The 13,471-nt window shown below is 42.7% G+C and overlaps 1 protein-coding gene across 1 annotated transcript in view; it reads left to right on the top strand.

Annotated features, from left to right (window-relative positions):
• The window catches only part of CSPP1 (centrosome and spindle pole associated protein 1), a 411,029-nt gene that overhangs the window by 39,767 nt on the left and 357,791 nt on the right, over positions 1–13,471 (top strand). Inside the window, exon 3 of the mRNA XM_053715098.1 lies at positions 10,823–10,937. Coding sequence (XP_053571073.1) covers positions 10,823–10,937 — 115 coding nt within the window. The remainder of the gene's footprint in view (positions 1–10,822; positions 10,938–13,471) is intronic.

Below are 13,471 nucleotides of genomic sequence, written 5' to 3' on the forward strand. Positions count from 1 at the left end.
CATGTTAAACGTTTTTGCTGGAATGTAGAATCGTTTGCATTTCTGAGGTACTGAGTGAATAAATATTTGGGCATTATTTTTCCACTTGGCAGTTTGCTTGTTTTGATTATGACAGTTTCGTTTCTCTCTCACTGCTGTGTGTGAGGGGGAGGGGCCGTTTTTTGGCGCTCTTTGCTACGCATCAAAAAATTTCCAGTCAGTTACACTTATATTTTCTGCATGATCCGGTTCATCTCTGACAGAACTCAGGGGTCTTCAAACTTCTTTGAAGGGAAGTAGATTCTCTCAGCAGAGCTGTGAGATTTATATAGTGACTGTGATTTAAAACGTTGCTCTGTAATTTTTATGTTTAAAAATTTAATTAGTGTTATTTTACTAATGGGAACAAACCCTTGCTAAAAAGTTGTGTTGTTTGTTAAGAGTGATGCTATAACTGTTTTTCAGTTCATTATTTCAACTGTCATTTAATCGTTTAGTGCTTCTGAGGCACAGTACGTTTTTATTAAATAAAATTGTAACCGAGTTGCATGTTTATTGCTAGTGTGTTAAACATGTCTGATTCAGAGGAAGATACCTGTGTCATTTGTTCCAATGCCAAGGTGGAGCCCAATAGAAATTTATGTACTAACTGTATTGATGCTACCTTAAATAAAAGCCAATCTGTACAAATTGAACAAATTTCACCAAACAGCGAGGGGAGAGTTATGCCGACTAACTCGCCTCACGTGTCAGTACCTGCATCTCCCGCCCGGGAGGTGCGTGATATTATGGCGCCTAGTACATCTGGGCAGCCATTACAGATAACATTACAAGATATGGCTACTGTTATGACTGAAGTTTTGGCTAAATTACCAGAACTAAGAGGCAAGCGTGATCACTCTGGGGTGAGAACAGAGTGCGCTGATAATTCTAGGGCCATGTCTGATACTGCGTCACAGCTTGCAGAGCATGAGGACGGAGAGCTTCATTCTGTAGGTGACGGTTCTGATCCAAACAGATTGGATTCAGATATTTCAAATTTTAAATTTAAATTGGAAAACCTCCGTGTATTACTAGGGGAGGTCTTAGCAGCTCTCAACGATTGTAACGCTGTTGCAATACCAGAGAAAATGTGTAGGTTGGATAAATACTTTGCGGTACCGGCGAGTACTGACGTTTTTCCTATACCTAAGAGATTAACTGAAATTGTTACTAAGGAGTGGGATAGACCCGGTGTGCCGTTCTCACCCCCTCCAATATTTAGAAAGATGTTTCCAATAGACGCCACCACACGGGACTTATGGCAAGCGGTCCCTAAGGTGGAGGGAGCAGTTTCTACTTTAGCTAAGCGTACCACTATCCCGGTGGAGGATAGCTGTGCTTTTTCAGATCCTATGGATAAAAAATTAGAGGGTTACTTTAAGAAAATGTTTGTTCAACAAGGTTTTATATTACAACCCCTTGCATGCATCGCGCCGATTACGGCTGCGGCAGCATTTTGGATTGAGTCTCTAGAAGAGAACCTTAGTTCAGCTACGCTGGACGACATTACGGACAGGCTTAGAGTCCTTAAACTAGCTAATTCATTCATTTCGGAGGCCGTAGTACATTTAACCAAACTTACGGCTAAGAATTCAGGATTCGCCATTCAGGCACGCAGGGCGCTGTGGCTAAAATCCTGGTCGGCTGATGTAACTTCTAAGTCCAAATTACTTAATATACCTTTCAAGGGGCAAACTTTATTTGGGCCCGGTTTGAAAGAAATTATTGCTGACATTACAGGAGGTAAGGGCCACGCTCTACCTCAAGACAAAGCCAAAGCTAAGGCTAGACAGTCTAATTTTCGTCCCTTTCGGAATTTCAAAGCAGGAGCAGCGCCAACCTCCACTGCACCAAAACAGGGAGGAGCTGTTGCTCGTTACAGACAAGGCTGGAAGCCTAACCAGTCCTGGAACAAGGGCAAGCAGGCCAGTAAACCTGCTGCTGCCTCAAAGACAGCATGAACCGAGGGCCCCCGATCCGGGACCGGATCTAGTGGGGGGCAGACTCTCTCTCTTCGCCCAGGCTTGGGCAAGAGATGTCCAGGATCCCTGGGCGCTAGAGATCATATCTCAGGGATACCTTCTAGACTTCAAATTCTCTCCCCCAAGAGGGAGATTTCATCTGTCAAGGTTGTCAACAAACCAAATAAAGGACGCGTTTCTACGCTGTGTACAAGATCTATTATTAATGGGAGTGATCCATCCGGTTCCGCGGTCGGAACAAGGACAAGGGTTTTACTCAAACCTGTTTGTGGTTCCCAAAAAAGAGGGAACTTTCAGGCCAATCTTGGATTTAAAGATCCTAAACAAATTCCTAAGAGTTCCATCGTTCAAAATGGAAACTATTCGGACAATCTTACCCATGATCCAAGAGGGTCAGTACATGACCACAGTGGATTTAAAGGATGCTTATCTTCACATACCGATTCACAAAGATCATTACCGGTATCTAAGGTTTGCCTTCTTAAACAGGCATTACCAGTTTGTAGCCCTTCCATTCGGATTGGCTACGGCTCCAAGAATCTTTACAAAGGTTCTGGGTGCCCTTCTGGCGGTTCTAAGACCGCGAGGAATTTCGGTAGCTCCGTACCTAGACGACATTCTGATACAAGCTTCAAGCTTTCAAACTGCCAAGTCTCATACAGAGTTAGTTCTGGCATTTCTAAGGTCGCATGGATGGAAGGTGAACGAAAAGAAGAGTTCTCTCTTTCCCCTCACAAGAGTGCCATTCTTGGGGACTCTTATAGATTCTGTAGAAATGAGGATTTATCTGACAGAAGACAGATTAACAAAGCTTCTAAATGCATGCCGTGTCCTTCATTCCATTCAACTCCCGTCAGTAGCTCAATGCATGGAGGTGATCGGCTTAATGGTAGCAGCAATGGACATAGTTCCCTTTGCACGCCTACATCTCAGACCGCTGCAATTGTGCATGCTGAGTCAGTGGAATGGGGATTACTCAGATTTGTCCCCCACTCTGAATCTGGATCAAGAGACCAGAAACTCTCTTCTATGGTGGCTTTCTCGGCCACATCTGTCCAGGGGGATGCCGTTCAGCAGGCCGGACTGGACAATTGTAACAACAGACGCCAGCCTTCTAGGTTGGGGCGCTGTCTGGAATTCTCTGAAGGCTCAGGGACAATGGAGTCAGGAGGAAAGTCTCCTGCCAATAAACATTCTGGAATTGAGAGCAGTTCTCAATGCCCTTCTATCTTGGCCCCAGTTAAAGACTCGGGGGTTCATCAGGTTTCAGTCGGACAACATCACGACTGTAGCTTACATCAACCATCAAGGAGGGACAAGAAGCTCCCTAGCAATGATAGAAGTATCAAAGATATTTCGCTGGGCAGAGTCTCACTCTTGCCACTTGTCAGCAATCCACATCCCGGGAGTGGAGAACTGGGAGGCGGATTTCTTGAGTCGCCAGACTCTTCATCCGGGGGAGTGGGAACTTCATCCGGAGGTCTTTGCCCAAATACTTCAACGTTGGGGCAAACCAGAGATAGATCTCATGGCGTCTCGCCAGAACGCCAAACTTCCTCGCTACGGATCCAGATCCAGGGATCCGGGAGCGGTTCTGATAGATGCTTTGACAGCACCTTGGAACTTCAGGATGGCTTATGTGTTTCCACCCTTCCCACTGCTTCCTCGATTGATTGCCAAAATCAAACAGGAGAGAGCATCAGTGATTCTAATAGCGCCTGCATGGCCGCGCAGGACTTGGTATGCAGATCTAGTGGACATGTCATCCTGTCCGCCTTGGTCTCTACCTCTAAGACAGGACCTTCTGATTCAGGGTCCATTCAATCATCAAAGTCTAACTTCTCTGAAGCTGACTGCTTGGAAATTGAACGCTTGATTTTATCAAAACGTGGTTTTTCTGAGTCGGTTATTGATACCCTGATACAGGCTAGGAAGCCTGTTACCAGAAAGATTTACCATAAAATATGGCGTAAATACCTATACTGGTGTGAATCCAAAGATTACTCCTGGAGTAAGGTTAGGATTCCTAGGATATTGTCTTTTCTACAAGAAGGTTTAGAAAAGGGTTTATCGGCTAGCTCATTAAAGGGACAGATCTCAGCTCTGTCCATCTTGTTACACAGGCGTCTGTCAGAAAATTCAGACATCCAGGCCTTTTGTCAGGCTTTAGCTAGGATCAAGCCTGTGTTTAAAACTGTTGCTCCGCCATGGAGTTTAAACTTAGTTCTTAACGTTTTACAGGGTGTTCCGTTTGAACCCCTTCATTCCATTGATATAAAATTGTTATCTTGGAAAGTTCTATTTTTAATGGCTATTTCCTCGGCTCGAAGAGTCTCTGAGTTATCAGCCCTACATTGTGATTCTCCTTATCTGATCTTTCACTCAGACAAGGTAGTTCTGCGTACTAAACCTGGGTTCTTACCTAAGGTAGTCACTAACAGAAATATCAATCAAGAGATTGTTGTTCCATCCTTGTGTCCAAATCCTTCTTCAAAGAAGGAACGTCTTCTACACAATCTGGATGTAGTTCGTGCCCTCAAGTTCTACTTGCAGGCAACTAAAGATTTTCGCCAAACTTCTTCCCTGTTTGTCGTTTATTCTGGACAGAGGAGAGGTCAAAAAGCTTCTGCTACCTCTCTCTCTTTTTGGCTTCGTAGCATAATACGTTTAGCCTATGAGACTGCTGGACAGCAGCCTCCCGAAAGAATTACAGCTCATTCCACTAGAGCTGTGGCTTCCACTTGGGCCTTTAAGAATGAGGCCTCTGTTGAACAGATTTGCAAGGCTGCAACTTGGTCTTCGCTTCATACTTTTTCCAAATTTTACAAATTTGACACTTTTGCTTCTTCGGAGGCTATTTTTGGGAGAAAGGTTCTTCAGGCAGTGGTTCCTTCTGTATAATGAGCCTGCCTATCCCTCCCGTCATCCGTGTACTTTTGCTTTGGTATTGGTATCCCAGAAGTAATGATGACCCGTGGACTGATCACACATAACAGAAGAAAACATAATTTATGCTTACCTGATAAATTCCTTTCTTCTGTTGTGTGATCAGTCCACGGCCCGCCCTGTTTTTTAAGGCAGGTGCATATTTTTTAAATTATAATTCAGTCACCACTACACCCTTGGTTTCTCCTTTCTCGTTGGTCTTTGGTCGAATGACTGGAGGTGACGTAGAGGGGAGGAGCTATATAGCAACTCTGCTGGGTGAATCCTCTTGCACTTCCTGTAGGGGAGCAGATAATATCCCAGAAGTAATGATGACCCGTGGACTGATCACACAACAGAAGAAAGGAATTTATCAGGTAAGCATAAATTATGTTATTGCTTGTTAACTTGGTTTAAAGTGTTTTCCAAGCTTGCTAGTCTCATTGCTAGTCTGTACAAACATGTCAAACACAGAGGAAACTACTTGTTCATTATGTTTAAAAGCCATGGTGGAGCCCCATAGGAGAATGTGTACTAAATGTATTGATTTCACCTTAAACAGTAAAGATTAGTCTTTATCTATAAAAGAAATGTCACCAGAGGGGTCTGTCGAGGGGGAAGTTATGCTGAATAACTCTCCCCCACGTGTCGGACCCTTCGCCTCCCGCTCAAGGGATGCACGCTAATATGGCGCCAAGTACATCAGGGACGCCCATAGCGATTACTTTGCAGGACATGGCTGCAATTATGAATAATACCCTGTCACAGGTATTAGCCAGATTGCCTGAATTGAGAGGCAAGCGCGATAGCTCTGGGGTTAGACAACATACAGAGCGCGTAAATGCTGTAAGAGCCATGTCTGATACTGCGTCACAATATGCAGAACCTGAGGACGGAGAGCTTCAGTCTGTGGGTGACGTCTCTGAATCGGGGAGACCTGATTCAGAGATTTCTAATTTTAAATTTAAGCTTGAGAACCTCCGTGTATTGCTTGGGGAGGTATTAGCTGCTCTGAATGACTGTGACACAATTGCAGTGCCAGAGAAATTGTGTAGGCTGGATAAATACTATGCAGTACCGGTGAGTACTGATGTTTTTCCAATACCTAAAAGGCTTACAGAAATTATTAGCAAGGAGTGGGATAGACCCGGTGTGCCCTTTTCCCCTCCTCCTATATTTAGAAAAATGTTTCCAATAGATGCCACTACACGGGACTTATGGCAGACAGTCCCTAAGGTGGAGGGAGCAGTTTCTACTTTAGCAAAGCGTACCACTATCCCGGTTGAGGACAGTTGTGCTTTTTCAGATCCAATGGATAAAAAATTAGAGGGTTACCTTAAGAAAATGTTTATTCAACAAGGTTTTATTTTACAGCCCCTTGCATGCATTGCGCCTGTCACTGCTGCGGCGGCGTTCTGGTTTGAGGCCCTGGAAGAGGCCATCCATACAGCTCCATTGACTGAAATTATTGACAAGCTTAGAACACTTAAGCTAGCTAACTCATTTGTTTCTGATGCCATTGTTCATTTGACTAAACTAACGGCTAAGAATTCCGGATTCGCCATCCAGGCGCGTAGGGCGCTATGGCTTAAATCCTGGTCAGCTGATGTGACTTCAAAGTCTAAATTACTCAACATTCCTTTCAAGGGGCAGACCTTATTCGGGCCTGGTTTGAAGGAAATTATTGCTGACATTACTGGAGGTAAGGGTCATACCCTTCCTCAGGACAGGGCCAAATCAAGGGCCAAACAGTCTAATTTTCGTGCCTTTCCAAATTTCAAGGCAGGTGCAGCATCAACTCCTTCTGCTTCAAAACAAGAGGGAAATTTTGCTCATTCCAAGCAGGCCTGGAAACCTAACCAGTCCTGGAACAAGGGCAAGCAGGCCAGAAAGCCTGCTGCTGCCTCCAAGACAGCATGAAGGAGCGGCCCCCTATCCGACAACGGATCTAGTAGGGGGCAGACTCTCTCTCTTCGCCCAGGCGTGGGCAAGAGATGTTCAGGATCCCTGGGCGTTGGAGATCATATCTCAGGGATATCTTCTGGACTTCAAAGCTTCTCCTCCACAAGGGAGATTTCACCTTTCAAGATTATCTGCAAACCAGATAAAGAAAGAGGCATTCCTAATCTGCGTACAAGACCTCCTTGTAATGGGAGTGATCCACTCAGTTCCGCGGACGGAACAAGGACGGGGGTTTTATTCAAATCTGTTTGTGGTTCCCAAAAAAGAGGGAACCTTCAGACCAATTTTGGATCTAAAGATCCTAAACAAATTCCTCAGAGTTCCATCATTCAAGATGGAAACTATTCGAACCATTTTACCCATGATCCAAGAGGGTCAGTACATGACCACAGTGGACTTAAAGGATGCCTACCTTCACATTCCGATTCACAAGAATCATCATCGGTTCCTGAGGTTTGCCTTTCTAGCGGTGGCTCCTTACCTAGACGACATCCTGATACAGGCGTCAAGCTTTCAAATTGCCAAGTCTCATACAGAGATAGTTCTGGCATTTCTGAGGTCTCATGGGTGGAAAGTGAACGAAGAAAGGAGTTCTCTATCTCCTCTCACAAGGGTTTTCTTCCTAGGGACTCTAATAGATTCTATAGAAATGAAAATTTACCTGACGGAGTCCAGGTTATCAAAACTTCTAAATGCTTGCAGTGTTCTTCACTCCATTCCGCGCCCCACGGTGGCTCAGTGCATGGAAGTAATCGGCTTAATGGTAGCTGCGATGGACATAGTGCCATTTGCGTGCCTGCATCTCAGACCGCTGCAATTATGCATGCTCAGTCAGTGGAATGGGGATTACACAGATTTGTCCCCTCTACTAAATCTGGATCAGGAAACCAGAGATTCTCTTCTCTGGTGGTTATCTCGGGTCCATCTGTCCAAAGGTATGACCTTTCGCAGACCAGATTGGACCATTGTAACAACAGATGCCAGCCTTCTAGGTTGGGGTGCAGTCTGGAACTCCCTGAAGGCTCAGGGTTCATGGACTCAGGAGGAGAAACTCCTCCCAATAAATATTCTGGAGTTAAGAGCAATATTCAATGCTCTTCTAGCTTGGTCTCAGTTAGCAACACTGAGGTTCATCAGATTTCAGTCGGACAACATCACGACTGTGGCTTACATCAACCATCAAGGGGGAACCAGGAGTTCCCTAGCGATGTCAGAAGTCTCCAAGATAATTTGCTGGGCAGAGACTCACTCTTGCCACCTGTCAGCGATCCATATCCCAGGTGTAGAGAACTGGGAGGCGGATTTTCTAAGTCGTCAGACTTTTCATCCGGGGGAGTGGGAACTCCATACGGAGGTGTTTGCTCAATTGGTTCTCCGTTGGGGCAAACCAGAACTGGATCTCATGGCGTCTCGCCAGAACGCCAAGCTTCCTTGTTACGGATCCAGGTCCAGGGACCCAGAAGCGGCACTGATAGATGCTCTAGCAGCGCCTTGGTTCTTCAACCTGGCTTATGTGTTTCCACCGTTTCCTCTGCTCCCTCGTCTTATTGCCAAAATCAAACAGGAGAGAGCATCAGTGATATTGATAGCGCCTGCGTGGCCACGCAGGACCTGGTATGCAGACCTAGTGGACATGTCATCCTTTCCACCATGGTCTCTGCCTCTGAGACAAGACCTTCTAATACAAGGTCCTTTCAATCATCCGCATCTACTTTCTCTGAGACTGACTGCATGGAGATTGAATGCTTGATCCTATCAAAGCGTGGCTTCTCCGAGTCGGTAATTGATACCTTAATACAGGCACGAAAGCCTGTCACCAGGAAAATTTACCACAAGATATGGCGTAAATATCTTCATTGGTGTGAATCCAAGAATTACTCATGGAGTAGGGTTAGGATTCCTAGGATATTGTCCTTCCTCCAAGAGGGTTTGGACAAAGGATTATCAGCTAGTTCTTTAAAGGGACAGATCTCTGCTCTGTCTATTCTTTTACACAAGCGTCTGGCAGAAGTTCCAGACGTTCAGGCATTTTGTCAGGCTTTAGTTGGAATTAAGCCTGTGTTTAAACCAGTTGCTCCTCCATGGAGCTTAAACTTGGTTCTTAAAGTTCTTCAAGGAGTTCCGTTTGAACCCCTTCATTCTATTGATATCAAACCTCTATCATGGAAAGTTCTTTTTCTGATGGCTATTTCCTCGGCTCAAAGAGTCTCGGAGTTATCTGCCTTACATTGTGATTCTCCTTATCTGATCTTCCATTCAGATAAGGTAGTCCTGCGTACAAAACCTGGGTTTTTACCTAAGGTGGTTTCTAACAAGAATATCAATCAGGAGATTGTTGTTCCATCATTATGTCCTAATCCTTCTTCAAAGAAGGAACGTCTTTTGCATAATCTAGACGTAGTCCGTGCCTTGAAGTTTTACTTACAGGCTACTAAAGATTTTCGTCAAACATCTAACCTGTTTGTTGTTTACTCTGGACAGAGGAGAGGTCAAAAGGCCTCTGCAACCTCTCTTTCTTTTTGGCTTCGGAGTATAATCCGTTTAGCCTATGAGACTGCTGGACAGCAGCCCCCTGAAAGGATTACAGCTCATTCTACTAGAGCTGTGGCTTCCACCTGGGCCTTTAAAAATGAGGCTTCTGTTGAACAGATTTGCAAGGCCGCGTCTTGGTCTTCGCTTCATAACTTTTCCAAATTTTCCAAATTTGATACTTTTGCTTCTTCGGAGGTTGTTTTTGGGAGAAAGGTTCTACAGGCAGTGGTTCCTTCCGTTTAAGTTCCTGCCTTGTCCCTCCCATCATCCGTGTACTTTAGCTTTGGTATTGGTATCCCACAAGTAATGGATGATCCGTGGACTGGAGATACTTAACAAGAGAAAACATAATTTATGCTTACCTGATATAAATTTATTTCTCTTGTAGTGTATCCAGTCCACGGCCCGCCCTGTCCTTTTAAGGCAGATCTAAATTTGAATTAAACTACAGTCACCACTGCACCCTATGGTTTCTCCTTTCTCGGCTTGTTTCGGTCGAATGACTGGATATGGCAGTGAGGGGAGGAGCTATATAGCAGCTCTGCTGTGGGTGATCCTCTTGCAACTTCCTGTTGGGAAGGAGAATATCCCACAAGTAATGGATGATCCGTGGACTGGATACACTACAAGAGAAATACATTTATCAGGTAAGCATAAATTATGTAATTTGGACTTATTTATAGTTTTAGCTTTATCTTTTCATCTAGCTAGGTAATGGTTTTCTGTTGCCTAAGGCAAAGTGACGTAAATAGTAACAATCTATGGATTGAGTAAACAGTTTTATATGGATGAATTCCGCAGCATCCTTCTCACGTGCAACAGCCTCAGGAACAGTAGGCACTGGTGGCATTTGTGGTGGCTGGCACACCTGTAGATCAAACATACACAAGTACAAACTACTTGGGGTCCCATAGAAACACATTGTCATAGTGACCACAAACAGCTGTGAATAACTTTCACTTACTAAATTGAATAGCAACTGTTAAAATCCTAACTGCCAAACACTAATGTGCAGTATAGATATTCTTTGCAAATGCTGCAACTTAAATATCTGGAATATACTGATTTGCAGCATTTTGAAAACCTCGGTTACAGATTTAGCATTTTGGCCTCTATAGAGAGTGGGTGACACAACACAATTGTTTTACATAAAAACAAGAGGTTTTAATGTCCATTTGTGTAGTTTCAGTATTCAGGTACACACACCTAAACCTACAAATTGTTATATATATAATATAATTCTATATTTGTATGCTTTAAATATACTACATAAAATATGTTTTGTTTTATTTAAAGGAAATTATAGGGAGTGTCACTTCCTATGTGTTTAAACTCCACTCCGAGTAGTCTGTATATTTAGAAAAAACATGTAATTTTACATCTTCTATTATATATTTCAGAGTAGTGGGCATGAAACTTCGCGTGCAGATAACGAATGGATCTCAGTTGCTAAAGAAAACATCCCCCCAAACGGACAGTTTAATGAAGATACTGCAAACATGAAGCAAATAGAAGGTATTTGTTTAATTGTGATTAGACTGCTGGAAGCCACGTTCATCTGATACATACTTTATCTGTCTGTGTGGCCGTAATTACAGTCTGTTCCTTTCCTAGGTGGGATTTGTCATAATGATCTGTCAGCAAATGGTATACTTGTCATAACCTATAACTTCATTATGTATTTGTGTTGGGGTTCAGGAAATATTCATTTATTCTTTTACATGCGTTTAATATAACCCACACAACACGTATAGAAAATAAAAATCTATATAGGGGAAAATTTATCAAGTAGAGTAACTGTCCTCCTGCAGTCGCCACTGGTGATGTAGTATTGCGTGGCAAAATTAAACATTGCACAAGAGCTGTCTTGTACAATCCTGCCCAATGCTTTAGTTCAATCAATTTTCAGTCCATACCCTGCCTCATATCTGTCCCTAATTGGCCTCATCAGGTTTGATCTTATAACGAAATGTAAAACAAATGAGATTTTGCTAACAAAATGGCAGGGCAAGCCTTGTCTACTCCAGTAACAAGTCCAGATTGTCTCCTCCGTATGAAAAAAAGTTGGGAGTGAACTTTGACTATTGAAAAACAACTGCAATAAACAAGGTGTTATTGCACTGCAGAAAATTATTTCACACTCATTCAGCATGTTAATAATAATATCTCACAAGAAATCAAGGTGTTTACTGTCCCTTTAAGTAGTTCTGTTTCGTGTGGGAGATATATTCATCCTTTATATATTCATCCTGTCTCTTCATTGTTTCTATGACTCTTGTTGACATAATCCAACCCAACTTGCGTAAAAAATAAATCAACCACATCACATATATTACACCAGCTGGGCAACTGGCCTTGCAAGATCCATTACATTAAAGGGATAGGAAAGTCAAAGTTAATCTTGATTCAGATAGAGCATGTAATTTTAAAGACAAAAATATGCTTCATACAGTTGTAAATGGTTCCTAATGTACTTCTATTATCTAATTAGCTTTCATCTCTTAGTATCCTTTGCTAAAAAGCATACCCATTTAGACCTATGAGTAGCAATGCACTACTAGGAGCTAGCTGCTGATTGGTGGTTGCACATATTTGCCTCTTATCTAATATGACTCATGATTAAAGAAGGGAGTTGTTTAAAATTGTATGGTGTATCTGAATCATGATAGATAACAAAATTAATTTTTGGGTTTCACGTCCCTTTTAACAGTACATTTTGTAGGGAGAGTCCTTCTTTTGTCTTTAACTTATAATTATGTTGCACTGGTCCTAAAGAAGAGTTTATTGGCCTAATGAGTGTGACCTGTAGGTGGTCAAATCTTTCATCTATATGGTTACCAGTCTACCAACACGTTTGAAGGAGCTGACTTTCAAAGACCGTTTTTGTATATTTGAAGCCTCAGATAACATGTAAGAACTAAATTCATAATTTCAGGCTTATTTGTACAGCAGTGAAGATGGTTATAGATGTGTGATATTATGAATACATATCCGTTTAATCAACTATGCTTCAACCAAAGGAACATTCTTCATTTCAAAACTTTATGAGGAGAACAGAATGTGCAACAAAAATATTTAAGCAGTAGCTGGGAAACAGGTAAATTACAAGTTATGCGCGCTATAGGGAATTTAACGAATGCAACAAAAGTTGCGTTATTTTACCCTCTCTTGCGCTGCCATTACAAGTTTTGAAACAGCCAGCTTGTGCGTGCGATATGGTTGCGTTGAGCTCCATACCGCACAAAATACAAGCGCTGTTTTGACGTGCTTGTGCACGCTTTCCCCATAGACATCAATGGGGAGAGCGGATCAGAAAAACACCCAACACCTGCGATCGCGGAATGAAAAGCTTCGTAACGCAGCCCCATTGATGTCTATGGGGGAAAAAAAGTTACGTTTAAACCTAACACCCTGACATAAAAACCACGTCTAAACACCCCTAATCCGCCGCCGCTGACACCTACATAAAGTTATTAAACCCTAATCTGCCGCTCCCGATATCGCTGCCACCTAAATAAATCTATTAACCCCTAATCTGCCGCTCCCGATATCGTAGCCACTATACTAAAGTTATGAACCCCTGTTCCCTCGCACCCCAACATCACCCACACTATAATAAATCTATTAACCCCTGTTCCGCTGCTCCCCGACATCACCGCCACTAAATAAAGCTATTAACCCCTAAACCTCTGGCCTCCCACATCACTACCACTAAATAAACCTATTAACCCCTAAACCTCAAGCCCCCCACATCGCAACAACCTAAATTAAACTATTAACCCATAAAGCTAACCCTAACGTAACCCTAACACCCCCTAACTTTAACATAATTAAAATAGAGCTAAATTAAAGTTACAATTATTAACTAAATAATACCTATTTAAAACTAAATACATACTTACCTGTGAAATAAAACCTAAGCTAGCTACAATATAACTAATAGTTATATTGTAGCTAGCTTAGGTTTTATTTTTATTTCACAGGTAAGTTTGTATTTATTTTAACTAGGTAGACTAGTTAGTAAATAGTTATTGAATTTTTACTAACTA

This window comes from Bombina bombina, chromosome 5, assembly GCF_027579735.1.
Source record: "Bombina bombina isolate aBomBom1 chromosome 5, aBomBom1.pri, whole genome shotgun sequence".
Lineage (NCBI taxonomy): Eukaryota > Metazoa > Chordata > Amphibia > Anura > Bombinatoridae > Bombina > Bombina bombina.